The sequence below is a fragment of the Paralichthys olivaceus genome, chromosome 9 (assembly GCF_024713975.1).
Source record: "Paralichthys olivaceus isolate ysfri-2021 chromosome 9, ASM2471397v2, whole genome shotgun sequence".
NCBI lineage: Eukaryota > Metazoa > Chordata > Actinopteri > Pleuronectiformes > Paralichthyidae > Paralichthys > Paralichthys olivaceus.
Window position 1 is genome coordinate 12,855,154 of NC_091101.1, and position 20,764 is coordinate 12,875,917.

The window sequence follows — 20,764 nt, forward strand, 5'->3', positions numbered from 1 at the left end:
CGAACCTATCACTGCTGCACACACAGGAAAACCATGTAAACATACATGATACATATCTTACATTTAATGCATAAATACAACCTTTACAGTTTTAATGTTCCACGTAGCACAATGCAGCACCACATACTGTAGGCCTGTTTTTTAGGTAGTATTTTGCTTAAAATACATTTGGGTTAATATGGTTTCTACAATATGGTAGAAAAAAATAATGCAACAAGAAAATATGACTAACAGATATTTGGCACAATAAAATATAAAAACAACACAAAAATATGAAGTCTTGAGATTGTCACCTGTTGCAGCCAGGATTCCTCGATTAACAGGAAGGTTAAAAAATAAAGAACACCAGAAACAATCATTTTGAAAAAAGGCTTAAAATGGCTCTTCAATAAATATCAATGTCATTAATTTCATGTCCTGCATATTAATGATGATCACCTCTAATAACAACTTAGAAGAAAGAACAGTTTCATTTTTGTTGTTTAATTGGGTTTTATCTCATTCTGGAGAATAACTGGACATATTTAGTGGACTGACATTAACTTCAGTCTATAAGCGTAGAGAATAAGCTGTGAATGTAAGTTTCAATGGATATAAAGTCAATGTCAATTGTGAAAAAAGGTTCATAGTAATACTGATTCTCGTCTGTTCAGATAGAATCAGACACTTGAATGTCTCAAACTGAGTTCAGCGCATTATAACACCATGTAAAGCCTTCAAAAGAAATAACAACCGGCCCAGCATTTGAAAGGTGAATAGAAATGTTGTAGGTCAGGATGAAATAGTTATGTCTCCACTCATGCAAACACAAATAGACAAGAATGTGTAATGCTTGTTCTGACAGTGACAACAGCAACTGGAAACTCTTGTTCTCTCTCTATTGTCCAGGCGAGGTGTCTGGCTCTCAAACTGAGAGTAAATAACATAAGATAAGATAAGATCTGGTATGAGATGCTGTTCAGGATAAATGATACAGTTTGATTCTTTTAGCATGAGCAGCCAGCAGATGGCAGATCCATGTCCTTCACACACAATGGTTGGCAGGTTGCTGTGACCGACTGCAAATTCAGACCTTCCTTCACGACATGAAAGAGTTTAACAACACGTCCAAAAGTTCACATCAAGACATCTATGTGTCAAAGAAAGCTGAGTGCTTGCGAGAAAGACAGACAGAAATAAAAAATAGAAGTGACAGTATCAGAACGAGCCAGTGATCCATTTTCTAGAAAGCCCGCCAAGAACACTGATGACAGAGAACCTGTGTCTCACCTGCTTATCATCCAAAAAGAGCACAACACAAGCTTTACAACAGTTCCACAGTACACTGTGTAACTGTGGACACACTGTTAGTCCATGAAAGTCATTATTTCATTACCAGGTGGGCATCATATCAGGGAACCACATGCGGCCCAGGTGCTTGGACACTTCGCTGTGGATCTGCTCCATGTTGTAGCTGCTGTCTGGGATCAGCACCTCCTCCATGATTGACAGCTGAGTCAGCCTGCCGCCGCACATCTTCACAAATTCCACAAAGCCACTGCAGGTCACCTCGCACTCCCTGAGCCCCATGGCCGTCAAGCTCTTGCAGCGCTCTGCGATCAGGATCAGCTCCTCGTCCAGGGGCTCCAGCCCGTTGGCACACACGACCAGCTCCACCAGCCGAGGGCAGTTCAGCCCAATGCGGCCCAGCAACTCTTTGCTGACGGCTCTGCCAAAGTACAGGTGGGTGACGGGAGTCTCCTCGTGGAAGAAGGGCTCGAACTCCTCCACGTTGAGGAAGAAGTACATGACGATGTTCACCTTGGGCGAGTGTCGGACCAGAGCCTCCCAGCTGCTCCTCTTGATGGTGTGAAAGTGCGTCTGGTTGCGGTTTTCACTTGCCACATCAACGCGCAGGTGCTCCAGGTGGACGTGTTTTTTAGAGGAGAGAGCAAGCAGGAGCTCATCACTGAGGAGGTGGTAGTTCAATGCCAGCTCCCTTAGGCCATGGCACTGATCTGCCACACAGAGGATACCTGTGGAGAGAAAGAGAGAATAGGAACATATCCTTTTAAAAATAAATGATCAGAAATGAATGAGAATTCAAATAAGAACTGTGATTTCAGTGGGTCAGTCCATCAGCTGTTCGTGATCCGTGTAGGATGAATCCTACTGGCTTTTCTTCCAGGGAAATGAGTATTGATGAAAATTATTATGTTGAAAAAAAGAATTTTATTTCATTATTGTTTGAGCCTTTTTCTAATTTCTTCTATTGTGTTAATATATGTGTTGAAGTAAATGAAATATCTTGACTGCAACTTTATGTTTTCACTTTCACTTTCCGCAGTCATCGTCACATCAAAGTTTCAACATGTTTGTTGTTTGACCACATATCTGAACGACATTCACATCAGCCTCAGTCATGTTTCATTACAATTAGCAAATGTTAGCATGCTACACACAATATCAACTTGTTAGCGTCATCACTGATACAATGTTTGTGTTAACATTAATATTTTAGCTCAAAGCATGGCATGATTGACTCTCACTCTTTTTTATAAATGTATTTGTCTTGCATTTGCTATTAGAAGGTCACAATGTAAAACTACATGGGTCCCTCTTGTGGCCTACAAATCTAAGACACTTACCTTACATCAGTGTCCCAGTTCAAGCCCTGCATGAGACATCTGCCACGTATCATTGCAGATCTCTCTCTCTCTTCGTTCCCTGTACTCTCTATGCTGACTCATAAAAGCCCAACAAAAAAAATCCTTTAAAAATATATATATATATATTGACCTGCAGGGGAGACATGAGGACAGCTGCTCATCTTCAGCAACTTGAGCGTTTCACTGTTGTTGGCAACCAGCACCTTCAAGGACGGATCATCCACTGGGGTGTCATTAATCTTGATAGAGGACAGGGACTTGGAGTTGACAAACAACACGGTTAGTGCAGACACAAAGTGAGCCTGAGGAGGAGCAAGCAGACAGGTCAGAAGATTTCTTTTGCAAAAAGCAAAAAATAAATCCATTAAGATACAGTCGACGACAGGGGGGAGTACAAAACAATCTGCGGTTGTACATGCAACTGAAAATACCTGATGTGACTCACCCAGCTCCTTGGGTGCAACAAATAGAGCAGCGGTAAAAGAAGCAGCATCTTACCTGAGACACATCCATGAAGCTGGGCCTTGCTGTGGAAATCAGCCCCAGGGTCTTAATGGTACAGTTCACCAGCTGGGAGAGAATGTCACAGGCCGCCTCTGCAGACTCTATGCAGCTGTCCACCTGATTTACCAGCAGTGATTCACCATTCACACGGAGAGAAAAAAAAAATAAAATAAAGGAGAGATGGGAAAGATAGACGTCTTAGAATAATTTCAGCCTCGATGTGTAAATCTGCTAATGCCAAGACATCTGATGCATCATGATTGGTTGTGCAGCAGATGGTTTGGATTAAGGAGGGTAGGTAATGTTTTTTAAGCAGCGATGTTGTGAAAATGGAGGAGAGGAAAGAGGAGAGGAAAGAGAGGAGGAAATGGGTGACAGCAGGGGAGGCCTTTACCTTAAAGCTGACGTACTGCAGGTGCTGGGCGTGCTTCTTGATGATCTGCTGAATGAGGTCAGGGTGAGTGGAGCGCAGGTAGGAGGTGGCAGGCTGATTGAGCTCAAACTCAAACCTCCTCCACAGGTCGGGGGTGTGGAAGACGTCATTCCATTGGCGACACACGGACGAGGCCCTGGCCCGGTCTATCAGGGACAGATGCTGGAAGATCTGCAGGATGACGTGGTGGGGCAGGTTACCCCAGTCCTCTGCTGGAGACAGGGCAAAGCTGGACGCCCCCCGCTTCTGTCTCTTAGCCCTCTTCTCGTGGCATGAGAAGGTCGGGCACTTTGATTTGAAACCTGTCCGTCCTCGCTTCATTCTGAAACACTGTAGGATCATGATGGATCAGAAATATTTCTAAATCTACAGCTACAACAGTAGTTTATACTTAGTTAAACATCTGCAGCATTTTCAAATAGAATATTATGAAAGTAAAGTGAGACGATAGTGTAAACTCCCACTTAGGTCTACAGAAGCTAACTATTTTCTGGTGGATTGTGCAGTTCAGCTAGAATCATTTATCCATTACTACCTGCAAAAAGTGTGGTGGTTACATCCAGATGTCAGATATACTTTTAATAATCATATTAACCCTGCATGTAATTAACATACTGAATGTATTTTTTTAAATTGTATTAGCAAGATCATCCTGATCTGAATCAGTTGCAGGTAGTTGCTCTCGTTCACTGTATCTAACATGGCACATTTTAATTCAAGTTCAGAGCCCATCTCAATATTCATGTGAAAGTCCTCACTCTATAACCTGGCTGCTGTAGAACTTGAACTTTTTTCCAAACATCACTTTTATGCTTTTCCTAACCACAGGCAAAACTGCAATAAATTTAGGGTTGTATTTCAAAACAAGAACAACCGATCATCTCACTTTGAAAATCACCACAGTGGACACAACCTGCATTGAAGGGAGAAATCAAATACTGTATAATCAACTGAAATTAATATATAAACGATGTGAAACTCACCTCAAACACTTCATAGACACTTGGCTGACAAAAATAAAAGTGATGCCGAAGCCTCATTACTGAGATCACTCCCAGTTTCACTGAAGCAAACCTTTCCCTCAGTCACAGTAGAAACTGAAGTCATCTATTGACATGCATGAACCACCAAGCTAAACCCTCCACCTCATCTCCCTCGATGTCATCTAAATATTTCATCATTTAAATATGTTCAATAAATATCTTCACTTTTGGGCTTCAGCTAAAGGCTCCAAAGTACAGAGCTTGGAAAGTCTGCTTACAGACATGTTGATCGAGTCTGAAAAAACACAAGTGGCTAACTAAATAAATGAATAAATAAAAACACTTCCACAAAATTATTATTATACATATATGATCTTATTATTAACATGTTTCAGTGAGGGGAAGCTGTGAAAGGTGAACTGAACTGGTAAACTGGACGTTTTGTTATAAGATACAACTGGTCCCATCACAATATAACACAACACAATCATTTATTTCTCTCTGTTCTCATGTGATCTTTCCATATAGACGTAAACAAAACACAGTGCACGGGTCAATAAAAACAAAGTTACTTACATGAATAACGACTTCAAATCACTTTTCCCTCGGTTGTGTGGTGTGCAGGTGTTTCATCTGCGTTCACGTGGAAGCATGGCTGGAGATGACTGGAGAAATGCTGGCTGATGCTGATATAGGACAGCAGGGGCAGCTCCCGTAATGGGCTCTCCTCTCGGCTTGAGCGACAGCTTGAAGTACACGTGAGCAGAGGAAAACATGGACCTGCCCCGCTGCATCTCCACCCAGCACCGTGCATGCAGAGACACGACATGGTGCAGCCACAGCAACGAGGAGAGGGACACATGTCTCTGCTTCCAGTGGTCAGAGTCACATTAACTGGAACTCAGTCACTTACACCGGTGTGGCGGATTTAGTATTAGTTATTGTCATGAGCAGAGCACAGGATGCTGTGAGAAGGTGGGTCAGTGTGTCACTGTGTGTGTGTGTGTGTGTGTGTGTGTGTGTGTGTGTGTGTGTGTGAGAAAGAGAAAGTAAAGTATATACAAATACATGTAAGTATTTATGTATGTATATATGTATTTATGTATAGATGTATGTATGTATGTATGCACACAAAAAAATATATACATAGGATTTAAATATGTTTTTTCAATGAGTATCTTGTGCCCTCTGCTCATATCTGATGTGTGGAAGTGTGGTATGAAAGAAGAGAAAGACAAGAATCAGTGTATCATCTTGTTTAGATATTTTACAGGATGCTCTCAGTTCTCAGTGATTCATATTTACTGCCCGGTTGATTAAAAGGATCATATCTTACAATAATGTACACAATGTGTATAAAAAAAAAGACACGAAAGCTACTGGAAAAATGACTAGGGCAGAAAAATATTCATGAAAAGAAGGAGATTACACAAATCCCATATAAAATGAATTGTGGCTTATTTGTCCAGAGTAATGACACATTCAGTGATTTAGAGTCACTGAATAACAATTATATTTTTAAACAGAATTAATTACCAATCAAAATAAGTGATTTTTAATCATACTTCTAATATTGGTAAATCCACATCAGCAGGGAGGGATTGAGAATAATATAGATTCAGTATCAGTCAAATAATAATGCATTGATTGTGAGGGCTCAGATTTAAGATTTACCAATTGACTTATTCACACAAGCACGATATGACAAAGTTTGTCCGGACAGTTTTCAAGCATCGAACATGTGTAGTGGGTAAACTGGCTGACGATGAAGGTGTTCAGGCTCCATGTAAATGCGCCACAGCCTGACAGACCGCACGCAGGGCAGCACATTGGTCTTGTGGCTCACAGCGCGGCTCCGCCTCTCTGAGCTGCGGCCGTCGGTCACGTCGGCGTCAGGAGGAGAAACAAAAACACCTCCCGGAGCTGGAGCCAGAGGAACCAGCGGAGGGAAAGTCTTTCTCCGGCCGGTGCCGTTGTTCCCCGCAGACTGCACGATGTCGGCGAGCTTCCACGTAGCTGTTTGTAACGCAGTGCGAAGATGCTAGCTAGCGTGCTAGCTTAATATTAGCCACCGCGCCTGACAGCCCATGTCCACAGCCTGCAGCTAACTCGTGAGTAAGGTAAGAGCTGGGACTTTTCTTCTCATCCTGACCTCAACTCCCTGTGCGTTCGAACAGGCAACACGTTTTACTATCGATGTAAGTTCCTTGTGAACACCAGAACGTCCTCCAGATGAAATGTACAGTTTAGTGAGTTTAGCAAAAAGCAGGCAACAGTTGACTTGAAGTTTAACATACTGTTTAGCTGAGTCAAGTTAGCTCACTGTTAGCTGCCCTAACCCTGGCTAAATTACATTCACGGTAAAGAGCAGCACGAAACGTTTGAGATCTTCAGCTTGTCATTGACTGCTTTGTGTTTAAATAGCAGGTTTAGCAGGTCTGGCGTCTGTTCTCTGTGTTAATAGTCAGCGTGTGTCTCAGACTGATATTTGTGGCTGTTTCTGGTCATGGAGACCCAGTGGCTAAAGTATTGTTCCTGCTCCCTGTCATGATCATGAAAGGCAGTAATGATATCTGAGTTTAAATGTCCCAGAATATGTCTCTTCTCTGTCAGCGCGACTCTGAAATGCAGGTAGTTTTAGTTTGAATGAAAGTTAAATCATGTCAAACACAAACAGATCGATCTGAACCTTTAAACATCACTGCCTTGTTAATCAATTCATTACTTTTATGCAAACAAACATGAAGTTAGTGACCCACCCTAGTGCTTTTACATTTTCTTATTCGTCATGTACAAAGAAGCTTTGTTTTGTTTGAGCCAGAGGCAGGAATAGTAGCAGAGAAGTGTCATGGCTCCAAACATTTGTACTAAACAGGATTATTATTTGTTTCTTTGCCAAGTCTTGTGTACCTGCCGTGTATCTGTCTAGTAAAACACTTTACTAATCCTTGGTTTACTTTTACCATAATACAAATTTGTACATATCTACTGCTCTTTCCCAGTATCTATCTTAAAATGATATGTTTCAGTTTGTTTTGAGAGAGGGGGCTTTTACCATCATCACTCTGTGATGATATCAAGAAAAACAATCAACAACAATATACTTTGCTTCCTTGTGTCCTTTTAGACAAATCAACCATGACACAGAAAGTCAGTCTGAGTTCAGTCACCCTCGGGGTGGAGGGTATGACTTGTGGCTCCTGTGTCCGGTCCATAGAGCAGAGGATTGGGTCTCTCCCAGGAGTGATACATATAAAGGTAAATGCATTGTTTGCGAAGAAACATGTCTTGTGTCTTGCAGCATTTGACTGTTTTTCTATATTTAGGTGCAGTTCTTAAAATTTCCTGACGCAGAATTTCTTGAATGCTACTTCCAGTTAAAAACAGGATCTGAAATCATATTGTTCTAATGGTGCAGTCTTTATTTGACCATGTGGACAAGGCAGATATATATATAGATCATTGCATTAATAAAGTTTCCTGCCCATTTTAGGGTAATACAGTTTGATTAATCCCACAGTCCTTCTCCCTCAGGACTAGCTGGTCTGATTTACAATCAATCACTTTAGCCATTAGACAAGCATAAGAGCTAAATTACAATAGTTGAGGCCTGTTGTTTTGTTTCCTGTGTGTTTACCCCTCTGGCTGTGGTTAAATGAGAATATAACATAATAGTGTGCTCCAGATAGAGCTCTGCCCTTTCCAGGACTGTGACAGCAGGTCGAAATGCAGTCGTCTGTTCCCACAGGAAATCAAATTTGTGTTTTAAGAGAATCCAATGTCTGGTTCATTTAATGGTAATCTATAAAGACAAGGGATCTGGGAGGAGTGTATTGATTTTTCTTTTAGCATATAGAATAGTTATTGTCTGATCCCCAGCTTTCCTTCGCTTCTCATTCTCAGAAAGATGGTTAATCCAACAGGCAGGAACAATCACTTATTACTAACCCCACTCTATGATTTGTAACTTAAAGCTCAGTCTGGTGATCCCTGCAGTGTGTCACATGTTTGCTTACTTGTGGAAGTGGGAGAGCTAAGGGTCATTCTGTTGACAGAACATGCCGTAAGCTTAACAAGGCCTTGGACAAATTTGACTCTCTTTATAATGTTAAGCTTCATGTATGTTCACAATATACAGGTAATTTCAAGAGCATATAAAGTCACATGAGGCAAGGATGTTCTTTGTACTCTTTGCTATACAATCAATAAAAGGGATGTGTCCACAGTAAACTATTGAAATAAACATTCTGACAGTAATAACATGCTGGACTTTGGCAAAGGCCTAAAACCTGCATCAAATGGTTAATGTATGACTAATTTTATATCTGCTGTTTTATGAGATAATTCTACAAATGCTTGTAATATGTTGAAGGAAAGTCACCCCCAGTATCTTTATGTTTAATATGGTTATTAGCCTCTCAAAAATACACTTAAATGGAGTTGTTGATTGCTCAGTGGATTTAGCTTGAGTATGATTTTTTCCCCTTAGTGATTTAGTGAAACCCCTAATGTGACTTTTATTTTGCAGGTGTCTTTAGAGCAAAGCAATGCCACTGTCATATTTGACCACAACCAACAGAATCCAGAGTCTCTGTCAGAGGCCATCGAGGACATGGGCTTTGAATCGCAGTCCGTCACAGCCACACCGGTCTCTACAGAGACCCAGCTCGTATCCACCTCAGTCCTGGCACCTGCAGCTCAAGAGGAGGCCTTAGAGAAGCTATCCCGGGTCCAGGGAGTCCTGGAAGTCAGAGAGAGCCAGGTTCCGACGGGTCTCACTGTCACCTATGTTCCCTCCTTGACTTCGTCCCTGCAGCTGAATGAGTTGGTGGCCAGCCTGTCAGCTACGGAGATCCCCACACCCAGCAGTCCTGTGCAGAAAGGCCCAAATGTGTCTCCATCTCAAAGCAGGTCAGGAGAAGTGGCACTGCTGAAGTTACGGATCGAAGGAATGACATGCCACTCCTGCACCAGCACTATTGAAGGGAAGATTGGAAAACTGAAAGGGATTAAAAAGATCAAAGGTGACACTCTTGACCTGTTAATAAGTTTGTATTTAGGTTTTACCTCACTATCCAGCTAGAAGTGATGTTCTAACACATTTGCTGCACGATGTGGAAAGCTTGTCTTTCAGGTCACAGGTGTCCTGTTAGTGTGTCTCTGTAGGTTCATTGCCAACAGATTGCTCAGTGGGATTTGACCATGACTCAGGAAATCCTTTCATTGGCATTGTTGTAAGGAGGGACATGTAGACACATAGGATTACATTTGCTGAGTACAGTATTGTCATTGTGCATAAATTAGGCCTTGGCGGAGGTATGCACTCTACTAAGTGCCACTCTAGTTTCAAACTGAAAAGTTATCCTCATGACAGTGACATATATATAACAACCTGAATGTTTAAACTTCAGCTAGTAGGTTTGAAGTTTTATTTTTGTGCCTCATTGAATGGAAACATCTGCATAATCTGTTAATGTCTAGTCTCCTTCTGTGCTTGTGACATTTTTTTTTATTAACATTTTCTCATGTCATACTTATCCACAGTTGTATTAGACTCTCAGGAAGCGACAGTCGTCTACCTGCCTTACCTCATCACCGTCCAAACCATCATCGACCAGATTGCCGTGGCTGGCTTCAAGGCTTTTGTCAAATCCAAGCCCCGCCCTCTGCAGCTGTCACCCAGTGAAATTGAACGTTTAGTTGATTCTCAAAAACCATCTGTGTCTTCACCATCAGAGACTTCAGAGGAGACCGAAATCTTCGTAGACATAACACTTGTCGTGCTCAGAGTCAAGGGCATGCACTGCCATTCCTGTGTGGTCAATATCCAGGACAATATCTCCATGCTGCCTGGTGTGTCCTCTGTGGAGGTCTCTCTGGAGAAGGAGAAAGCTTCCATCTGCTATGATCCTCTAAAGGTGACAGTGCCTCAGTTGCAGCAGGCAATTGAGGCGCTGCCTCCAGGACACTTCAAAACTCAACCCTGGGACTCCACTGGCCCAATCAGTCCTGTATCCATATCGCCCTCACCTGCCTTATCATCGCCTCGGAATGCAGGAGCAATCCAGGCCAAAGCTGTTGCTGCAAAGCCTTGTTTTACCCAGCCACTGGTGTCTGTAGTTAATATTCACATTGAGGGCATGACGTGCAACTCATGTGTCCAGTCCATCGAAGGCATGATCTCTCAAAGGAAAGGCGTGGTGTCAACACAGGTCTCTCTGGCTGATCACCAGGGGATCTTTGAGTATGATCCCCTTTTGACCACACCAGAGGAGCTGAGGGAGGCCGTGGAGGACATGGGCTTTGACGCCTTCCTACCTGGTAAGAGGACAGATGGTGCAATAGTTGAGTCAGTGCAAAAAGCATTTTATTTGTGTGTTTAAATAGTATTGTTTGTAGATAGAGCTTTACTTTGATGCCATCCAAGCATCTCTTCCTACAGGCAGCTTCTGTTCATTTGAATCTGCCAGTGAGGGTACTTGAAATTCAAGGATGAGACTCCATAGCTAACTGCACATTTGGCTTCCCTTTAATAACTATAATTTGTTCTCCACAGCCACCAATTCACTGCTGCCTTCACCAGATCCCCATGTCACAAAGTCTTCAAGTCTAGCACATGTGAAAGATATTGAGATGGACAGTGACTTACACAAGGAAGGACGCAACAGAGAAGAACAGTCTAAATGCTATATTCAGATTGGAGGGATGACCTGTGCTTCCTGTGTGGCAAACATCGAAAGAAACCTGAAGAATGAACCTGGTCTGTAAAGGCATAAAATATTGACTTATTCCAATAATGTTTTTCCATCTCACTGCTTTGATTAGGCGCTAAAGAGAAAATCTTTAATGTTGTCCAGGTATCTACTCTGTTCTGGTGGCACTCATGGCCAGTAAAGCTGAGGTGCGTTACAACCCGGAGGTCATCGATCCTGTGAAGATAGCCGAGTGTGTGAAAGAGCTGGGCTTCACTGCCTCTGTGATGGAGAACTATGAAGGTTCAGACGGAAACCTAGAACTAGTGGTGAGTTGGCGTAAAGTTGCAGTAACATGATGTGAGTGTTGTATTAAAAAGGCAAATTGAACATAGTAACATTTCCACTTTATGAAATCCATAAACATGCTGTAATGGTATACAACAATCATATTTGAGAAGACATGCAACTTCCTCTTCAGTGGATGAAATTAAACATTTCTGACTCACTTCAGACCCTCTTTAATATATTTTTGTGCCTTTCTCTGCTTTTGCTTCCCTTCACCTTCTTTCAGGTCAGAGGAATGACGTGTGCCTCTTGTGTTCACAAAATTGAATCCAGCCTTATGAGAGAAAAGGGGGTTATTTATGCCTCTGTTGCCTTGGCAACCAACAAAGCACACCTTAAGTACGACTCGGAAATTATAGGGCCACGAGACATCATCAAGCTGATAGAGGTATTATTCCTCCCTCACCTGTGAAACTTCATACAGTAGAAGTGCAAAATCACAAAATGGTTGGTTTGATCATTGCGTTGATGTTTATTTGTAGAATCTTGGGTTTGAAGCATCGCTGGTAAAGAGGGATCGTACTGCCAGTCACCTGGACCACAGCAAAGAGATACGACAGTAAGTAACTTGTGATGATGCAGTGACTTGTGTCATTTAGTGTATATGCACTATTTTTGCAGGATATTTGTGGCCTGATTTATTATAGAGTGATTCTGACTTAATTTATGTTACATTTTTGGGTTTTGGTAAAATACAAACTAAAATGAATCTCAAACTCACAAATATTTTCAATCTTTCAGGTGGAAGAAATCTTTCCTGGTGAGCTTGATTTTCTGTGTGCCTGTGATGGGCATGATGACCTACATGATTATTATGGACCACCAGATGAACGCTTCACATCAGCACAATGCAACGGTGGAGGACCGCAACCATTACCACTCCACCATGTTCCTGGAGAGACAGCTGCTCCCAGGCCTCTCCATCATGAACCTCCTCTCCTTCCTCTTCTGTGTCCCTGTGCAGGTAAATCTGAAGGATTGACTGCAGAGCCAGGAACATTTCAGCAGCACATCTTTAGTCAGTGAGCGAATCACGGATTTGTTGTCTGACAGCAGCAGTTAATTTGATGATGTTTGTTCTTCAGGAAATAAGTAGTTTAAAATGGGTAATCGAATTTGAAATGAATACTGACGTGGAGAATCATAATTTGTTTCCAAATGCAATTTGTTTTCCTTAGAAGAGATAAAAAAAACTTATTTGATAAATGCAAACTGAAGAAATCTACTGGAATGGTCGACATTACAGTGAAGTCCTGAGGTTGTCTAATGACCGCTACAACTGTACTTTTTGGTGTCTTGTGTGCGCTTTGTGAACATGAATCTGAAACAGAATAAAGAGTCTTTTCAGGAGAGGTGAGGAAGTCTGAATGAAAAACCTCAAGCAAATAAAAGCTTCTGTTTTTCCTCTCCGCAGTTTATCGGAGGTCGCTACTTCTACATTCAAGCTTACAAAGCAGTCAAACACCGATCTGCCAACATGGATGTGCTTATAGTTTTGGCTACTTCCATAGCCTTCACCTACTCGCTGGTCATCCTAATAGTGGCCATGGTGGAGAAGGCCAAAATCAACCCCATCACCTTCTTCGACACGCCACCGATGCTCTTCGTCTTCATCTCGCTGGGACGCTGGCTAGAACAGATAGCTAAGGTTTAGCTCATTATAATTATCATTATTGTTATTTTTATTACATATGACATCTAAATCTACTTTCAAAATTATCATTGTCTTTAAATGAATGGTCAGAAATTGTTTTGTGTGTCACATCTTCCATCCAGAGCAAGACGTCTGAGGCTTTGTCCAAGCTTATGTCTCTGCAAGCTACCGAGGCCACAGTGGTCACTCTCAGCAGTGACTTGTCCATTCTCAGGTACCAGTTCTCTACACTCACCCTGTCTCTTACAACCTTTCATATCTGAAGTTGGTTTTAGATAACAACAAATGCAAATATTTAAAGTTTAAATGTCATTACAAAGGTCTGATCGGGCATAATAAACACTGCATATTCTGCATAAACAAGCTGCGAGCTATTTTCCACAGCAAGAGCAGCAGAAATATTTTGGTCAATTCCACCTGGTACACAGACTTAATCTCTGTTTTGTTGTTCAGTGAGGAGCAGGTTGATGTTGAGCTGGTGCAGAGGGGTGACGTGGTGAAAGTCGTCCCCGGAGGGAAGTTTCCAGTAGATGGGAGGGTCATTGAAGGACACTCGATGGCTGATGAGTCTCTAATCACAGGTTTGTCGCATTGACTGAGAGATCAAATAACTGTTATTGGCTTGATATGTGTGTGGTGTAAAAAATATGCTCAAATGTAAATATTCAGGTGACGTGAACCAGTGTAAGCAATCCATTTTTTTCACACATTCCTTCCTGAGAAGTGTCTTTTAGTTCTTTTACCATTTGAAAGAAGCTTCTATAAAAGAATGAGACGAGAATCTGAACATTTTAACATCAGCGACTTGCATAGTTCACTTCAGAATAAACTCCTAGTTCCATATTTCCACATAATATTCTTCACTGCTGTTGCCATATCTACTCAGACCATAACCACAGTTGGCTTTAAATTATAACTTGGTTGGTATCATTATTCATTCAAAAAATAACTTTTCAATTGCCAGCACCATCAAACATGTTGAGCTATTATTTGAGCTGTAGTTTCTTCCAAAGCACCAGTATTTACTGTGGACGACCAGCTCCTGTTTCCCGCTGCTGCCATGTTCTGTTGTGTTTCTGAGCAGCTGTTGCTCTGTCTCTCCAGGTGAGGCCATGCCAGTGACGAAGAAGCCAGGGAGCACTGTGATTGCAGGCTCCATTAACCAGAACGGCTCTCTGCTCGTCAGTGCTACACATGTCGGCATGGACACAACGCTGTCTCAGATTGTCAAACTGGTGGAGGAGGCTCAGACTTCAAAGGTGAATTATGCAATTTCCGCACCGTATCGTCCTGCGTGTAGGGTAACATTGATTGGGAAGGTGTGTCATTTCTCAAATTTTATTTTCTAGGCTCCCATCCAGCAGTATGCAGATAAGATCAGTGGCTACTTTGTACCCTTCATTGTTGGCATATCCCTCCTGACGCTGGTCGCCTGGATCATCATTGGGTTTTTGGATTTCTCACTTGTGGAGATGTACTTTCCCGTGAGTCACCTTTTCACTCTGACTGTTTTAACCATCTCTTTAGTGCAGCATCAGGAAATGACATCTGTTCTTCTCTATTTCTTTTTTACTGATAAAAAAAACCCTGACTTAATATGTCTGTGTTGTTAATGCATCTGATGATGTTGCTCATACTATATCATGTTTCTTCTCATCGTTGAAGATAAAAGTGAATCTTACGCTCAGTCGCCCCATTTCCTCCCCCCCAGGGTTACGACAAGAGCATTTCCAGGTCCGAGGCAGTGATTCGCTTTGCCTTCCAGGCCTCCATAACAGTGTTATGCATCGCCTGTCCCTGCTCCCTTGGCTTGGCAACCCCGACAGCTGTCATGGTGGGCACAGGAGTTGGAGCCCAAAATGGCATTCTGATAAAAGGAGGAGAGCCACTTGAGATGGCACATAAGGTGTGTTAATGATGACACTCTGACACCCCTGATACTGTGTATAGTCAGCCAGTTATGTAACAGACCATCTGTCATTTTAAACACAGGCTCTGATTCACAAGCTTACGGAACATATTAGTAAAGATGTAACTGTGAATAAAAGTCCTAAAAAAGTATTTCCTGCTCACTTCTATCGTACCTCCTTTTTACGTACAGGTCCAGATTGTGGTGTTTGATAAAACTGGGACCATCACATACGGTGCTCCAAAGGTTATCCAAGTCAAGATAGTTGTGGAGGGGAACAAGATGCCTCGTTCCCGACTGCTGGCCATTGTGGGTACTGCTGAGAACAACAGTGAACACCCTCTGGGTTCAGCTATCACCAAGTACTGCAAACAGGTTGGTCTCTACCTTGAATTAACTCCCACACTCCACTCTCTTGAAATCTAAGATCGGTGATTCCTCTACATATTCTAGCTTTGTAACATGTTATATCAAACATCCTTTTCTGTGTGCAGGAGCTTGGCACGGAGTCTCTTGGCACATGCACAAACTTTCAGGCGGTGCCGGGCTGTGGCATCAGCTGTCAGGTCAGCAACACAGAGACCCTGCTGAAACAGGCGGACAGCGACAGCGAGGACAACAACCAGCGGAACAGCGTCCTCGTTCAAATCAGTGACACCCGAACAACCACCAGCTCCCATCCACTCATCATGGACCCACAGCCTCTGAGTAAGTTGGGAAATGGAATCCTTTTGTTATGGCCGTGCATCCAACAGAAGTACTTATATGTCATGATCGTGTACTTTCTATCAAGAATTTACTCAATACCTTAATGTTTCCTTGCTGTTGTCTAACTTGTGTGTTCAGGCCTCGTTCAGACAGCCACTTATGTCGTACTGATTGGCAACAGAGAGTGGATGAGGAGGAACTGCTTGCAGGTCAGACCTGATATAGATGAGGCCATGATGGAGCATGAGCGCAGAGGACGCACTGCTGTTTTAGTAGCTGTAGATGGTAAGTGGTGCAGCTTTAGTGCAAGGCTCATAAATGTTCTTCATTTCTTTTATTCCATTTCTTACTGTTTAGATTTATATTCTTCTCTAAAACAAATGTTGACAAAATATTTTATTTTTAAACATTTGTATTTGTGCGTAGACCTGCTGTGTGCAATGATAGCCATTGCTGACACAGTGAAACCTGAGGCTGATCTTGCCATACACACTCTTACCAACATGGGTCTGGAAGTTGTGCTGATGACCGGAGACAACAGCAAGACGGCAAGGGCCATTGCTGCTCAGGTACAAAGAAACACCACTACATTTTAGTTTTAAAACATATCACTGTTGGCTACATTAACTCCTGACATTCACACTGCTCCCGAGTTTTCGAGCACCTATAACTAGGGAGTATTTTAACGCTGCTGGACAAATTTTAGTTTGAAAATCAGGGGCTGCTTTGTTGTTATAGATGGGCAAAAGTGGAGATGCTTGGAAAAAATGACGCAGTCACCAGCATTTGCTTACTGAACAGTCACGACTTGACTCCCTGCTGTGAGGGCAAAATGTCATGAACACTTTTAATCATTATTGATTCTCATTTGTAGTATTTTCTGTGATCAAGCAACCGGCTGCAGACACAATCTGCTCCCTGTTTATGTATGTGTAGGTTCATGGTCACGTGATAAGAGTTTTCAGGTGTGGTGGGGATTATCATTGACAAGGAGCTAAAACACTTGCTTTAAATTCAAACTGTCTTATGGATGGAACCTGACAGAGTGACAGTTATTGAAGTGATAATCTGCCCTTTTATACAAACTTTAACACATTTTAAATACATGAGGATGAGAAGGAACTATGAGCAATATTGATATAAAAGTATACAATTTTCTGAACACTATAGTCCTTCCATTTTAGTGCATTAAGAATCCATCATGTTCACTTGTTGTCGGTCTGTGCTTGTCTCCAGGTTGGAATCAAGAAGGTGTTTGCTGAGGTGCTTCCCTCCCACAAGGTGGCCAAGGTGGAACAGCTGCAGCAGCAGGGCAAGAGAGTCGCCATGGTGGGTGACGGTGTCAATGACTCGCCCGCTCTGGCCATGGCTGACGTGGGCATCGCCATAGGAACTGGGACAGATGTGGCCATAGAAGCAGCAGATGTGGTGTTGATCAGGGTGAGATAAAATAAGAAAGAATAGAACAATGATTCAGACATACAATTATCACACATTACAAGTACATAGAGATTGAAACACTTGTTACAAAAACAAAATGAGCACCTCAAGTCTGAGTTAAGGTCTTTATGATTTCTTTTTTTAATATTATTTTTTTTAAAGTTTGTTATTGATTCATTTCTCTGATTTAAGCATCACTCGTTTCATAAATGGCAATTGTGACATTTCAGCCTGGCAGCACAGAGGCAGTGTGAATTTACAGAATCACAGTAAACGTACAGTATACAACACAGTATTATGTCATCACTGAAACCATAAGAATAACACAAATGATTATTTTTCTTAATTATCTGATATTGCTAGTTTTCATGTAACCTCTTGTTTCTGGTCTTGTCTACAGAACGACCTCCTGGATGTGGTGGCTAGTATAGACCTCTCTAAGAAGACTGTCAAGAGGATCAGGATCAACTTTATATTTGCTCTGATCTACAACCTGGTTGGCATTCCTATTGCTGCTGGTAGGTGACTGCAAACAATTAGGAGATGTATTTGAATCAAATCATCAACACTGACAATGATCATGAAGATAATTCTGACCACAGCAGTTATATGAACTTTGTCTTTACGCAGGCATATTCCTCCCCTTTGGTCTGGTGTTACAGCCATGGATGGGCTCTGCTGCGATGGCACTGTCGTCTGTCTCTGTGGTTCTGTCCTCTCTTCTACTCAAATGGTAAAAAGGAAATTTATTAATAATTTAGTTTTTCTCCCCTTGAGAATAATCATCTAAAGCCGTTTTCAGGCAAACTCTGGAGGATGTCCGTAGAATTTGCCTTTCACATATGAACCACGCAGCAGGAGATTCTCCACTCAGACACGTTCACAACAACACAGAACTCTGGAGCGTTCAGGTGAGGGGTGGTGCAGCAGACAGAGGCAGGTCGCCACATATTCATTCTGCTGAGATCAAGTGTTTTGCCTTACGGCATTGACACTGGCGTCTGCCCTCATCACCAAAAGCTCTCTTGACATCTTTGTCCATAAATGTTTACTAAAAGTGTCTCACCTCTATTTAGCCAGAGAAATATGTATTCTCTTTCTTTTTTGTTATTATTTTTGCGCCTGTTAAGTGTTAGAAGCGCCATCAACACGCCCACATGCTTGCGGCGAATCCTGTGGAGGATCTCTTGCTGTGTTCTTAAATTAGCTAATTCGCACATTCTCCAGAGTTTTCACTCGGAGGCTGGCAGGAGAAACTCCGGAGAAAGTCCTGAGGCTCTGACTACATTTGTATTCTCACATACAGCTGCTCCGGAGAATGTCAGGGGATTATTCAGAGTTCAGTGGGTCTGAAAGCACCTTAAAACATTTTCCAAATCCAATTCCACATTTGTCTTTCTCTGTTATCTTCCAGTTACACTAAACCCAGTGCAGAGAAGTTGGAGGCACGACTGGGTAACAGCAGGCGGCAGGGCAGCCTGTCTGACGTCAGCATCCACATCGGCATGGGTGACGTGCGTCGTCCCTCCCCCAAACTCAGCCTGCTGGACCGCATCGTCACCTATAGCCGGGCCTCGATCAACTCCCTGCGGTCAGACAAGCACTCCCTTAACAGTTTGGTTCTCAGTGAGCCGGACAAACACTCACTGCTGGTGGGGGAGGCGCTGAGCGAGGAGTTCTGCTGAATACGTAAGCGTCACGTGGGCTTGCAATGACTTTAGTGAGCTGGAGCAGATAGTCACTGCATTAATTCAACACTAGGCCTCGCTAACATGGTTCTATTGAATAGTGGCCCACCCATCTGCTGTAGGTGCCTCAGGGCAGCACTGTTGACTTGAAGATAGCTTATTTGCCCCTTGTTTTCTTTTAGCTGACCAAGCAGATCACATGCACTTCAGAGCATGCTGGGGTCATTTGTCCTCCTTCGGTTGCAGACTATCTTTTGTTGAGGGGACTGCCCTCAGGCACCGACACATTGACACTTTGGTCACTGTGTGTGTGTACAGGGGCATGAAGCGTCTTCAAAGCCTTGAAGCAGGTGTCCGCATCCAGGAAACGGAGTGATGATCAGCTCTGCAACTGTGGTCACCTGCAAGTACAATCTTTAATATCTATCCAAAGACATTTTAACAGTGGTGCTGCTTGTAAGAGTGGACGCTACAGAGTTATATTTTAACAGATTTTCCTAAAGTGGAAGATTATAATAACACTGTTGTATTATCCTATTCCAGAGTATTTATGTTACCTTTATTTATCTTTTTTTTCCATTATATTCTGTGGCAACAATGAAGTTATTGAATCAAAATGCCAATTTTTATTTTCAGTCTCCCAAAATATTTAATTACTGAGCAAGCAAAGACATAAAACCTCAGTCTTAAGAAGACTTGTTACCTGTTACCGAAGTTTGTGCAAAATATCAGTGAAGTGAAATGTAAATGTGAATTTGACCCAAGTGCCAATTGAAATGCCCCCTCGGCAAAGTCCAACACATTCCAAAGATAACACGGTAGTACAGATGTTACCTTGGACACAAAGTGCACAAAGTGTGAACCGAGGTATGGTCAACGCAGAGAGGAAGAGCCGACTGTGAATTGTGAAGCCGACTAAAGACTCTGGTTATTGATTTCTGTAGTTGTGTTGTCCCTCTGCAACTTTAGTTGATCATGCAACTTGTGTGTCAGTGAATGTGAACATTACTCATTGTCGAGCAGAAGTTATCATATGAATGACATTGTTGGTGCTTGGGTTACTTTATTTGCCTGCTGCAAACATAAGGTTTGTGTTATGAAAAGGCTGAACCGTAAACGCGTGTGTTCTTTTTGCCATTGCAGTCAGCGGTTGTTCAGTTTCTTGTTCAACTTTCTTCATTTCTGCTTTTTTCGTATGATGGTTATAAATCATGCTGTTGTTCCTTGAACCCAGAGGTGCAGGGAACACAACTGGATCAGACTAAACACAACTGTGTCCCAACAGCTCCACCAAATGAGTTACTGAGAAACAACATTTTCATGAAATCAAATTGTACAGTTGAATCACACCTATCACATCTTGAAATTGATCGAGTTGTACCTGCTTTAGTTTTCCTGCTGTAAAGTGATCTCAAAGATGTTTTTGCTTCCTATTTGCTGTAGAGAATCACTTTTGTACAGCTTTTCCATGACTGTTTGTGTCCAAACTTGTGTTTTTCTCTGGTGGTGAAAAGAGCCATCAGATTGTCCTGTGGTTTCCGCATTGTGTTCACAGCTTCTGAGCATCATGATGCCGATCTGTAGTGTTTGCGCATGGCTTGGTGAAAAGGTCCATTCAGTCTGTGTGCAGGTAAATTAAGTGAGTCAATGCTTGCCATCTTTCATTGTTCTTATGAACATTATGTGCCTTGGAATAAAACACTTTTGTAACGTCACCCTGCTGTGTTCACTTTAAACCAGACGGTGGTGCTGTTGAG

The 20,764-nt window shown here is 42.3% G+C and overlaps 2 protein-coding genes across 3 annotated transcripts; one reads left to right on the forward strand and one right to left on the reverse strand.

Moving 5' to 3' along the window:
• Nucleotides 1–59: 59 nt before the first annotated feature.
• On the reverse strand, nt 60–5,613 carry fbxl3l (F-box and leucine-rich repeat protein 3, like). Its single transcript, XM_020106827.2, has 5 exons — nt 5,145–5,613; nt 3,547–3,915; nt 3,147–3,269; nt 2,779–2,950; nt 60–2,015 (listed from the first exon to the last, which is right to left on the reverse strand). The coding sequence occupies exons 2-5, from the start codon at nt 3,904–3,906 to the stop codon at nt 1,372–1,374; spliced, it is 1,299 nt and encodes a 432-aa protein (XP_019962386.2). The 5' UTR covers nt 3,907–3,915; nt 5,145–5,613; the 3' UTR covers nt 60–1,371.
• Nucleotides 5,614–6,412: 799 nt separating this feature from the next.
• On the forward strand, nt 6,413–20,722 carry atp7a (ATPase copper transporting alpha). 2 transcript variants are annotated; one of them, XM_069531966.1, is made up of 24 exons: nt 6,413–6,688; nt 7,696–7,826; nt 9,097–9,592; nt 10,113–10,889; nt 11,125–11,328; nt 11,426–11,589; nt 11,835–11,996; nt 12,091–12,167; nt 12,350–12,572; nt 13,023–13,256; nt 13,385–13,476; nt 13,716–13,843; nt 14,367–14,521; nt 14,612–14,746; nt 14,974–15,168; nt 15,364–15,546; nt 15,666–15,879; nt 16,018–16,164; nt 16,306–16,448; nt 17,116–17,319; nt 17,720–17,837; nt 17,950–18,052; nt 18,734–19,008; nt 19,326–20,722. In XM_069531966.1, exons 2-23 carry the CDS (start codon nt 7,707–7,709, stop codon nt 19,002–19,004), a joined length of 4,545 nt encoding a protein of 1,514 aa, XP_069388067.1. In that variant the 5' UTR covers nt 6,413–6,688; nt 7,696–7,706; the 3' UTR covers nt 19,005–19,008; nt 19,326–20,722. The 2 variants fall into 2 exon arrangements, with proteins under 2 accessions (XP_069388067.1, XP_019958417.2); XM_020102858.2 differs by having other exon boundaries at nt 18,734–20,722.
• Nucleotides 20,723–20,764: the final 42 nt, after the last annotated feature.

What these genes read in the sequence shown, in the direction of transcription:
- fbxl3l (XM_020106827.2), bottom strand. Translation starts at nt 3,906, where the DNA reads ATGAAGCGAGGACGGACAGGTTTCAAATCAAAGTGCCCGACCTTCTCA. An exon ending in TGCAGTACGTCAGCTTTAAG is followed by an intron (nt 3,270 to 3,546) that starts GTAAAGGCCTCC and finishes CTGGTAAATCAG; the next exon opens with GTGGACAGCTGCATAGAGTC. An exon ending in GCTTCATGGATGTGTCTCAG is followed by an intron (nt 2,951 to 3,146) that starts GTAAGATGCTGC and finishes GCTCCTCCTCAG; the next exon opens with GCTCACTTTGTGTCTGCACT.
- atp7a (XM_020102858.2), top strand. Translation starts at nt 7,707, where the DNA reads ATGACACAGAAAGTCAGTCTGAGTTCAGTCACCCTCGGGGTGGAGGGT. An exon ending in AGTGACTTGTCCATTCTCAG is followed by an intron (nt 13,477 to 13,715) that starts GTACCAGTTCTC and finishes TTTGTTGTTCAG; the next exon opens with TGAGGAGCAGGTTGATGTTG. An exon ending in TGATGAGTCTCTAATCACAG is followed by an intron (nt 13,844 to 14,366) that starts GTTTGTCGCATT and finishes CTGTCTCTCCAG; the next exon opens with GTGAGGCCATGCCAGTGACG.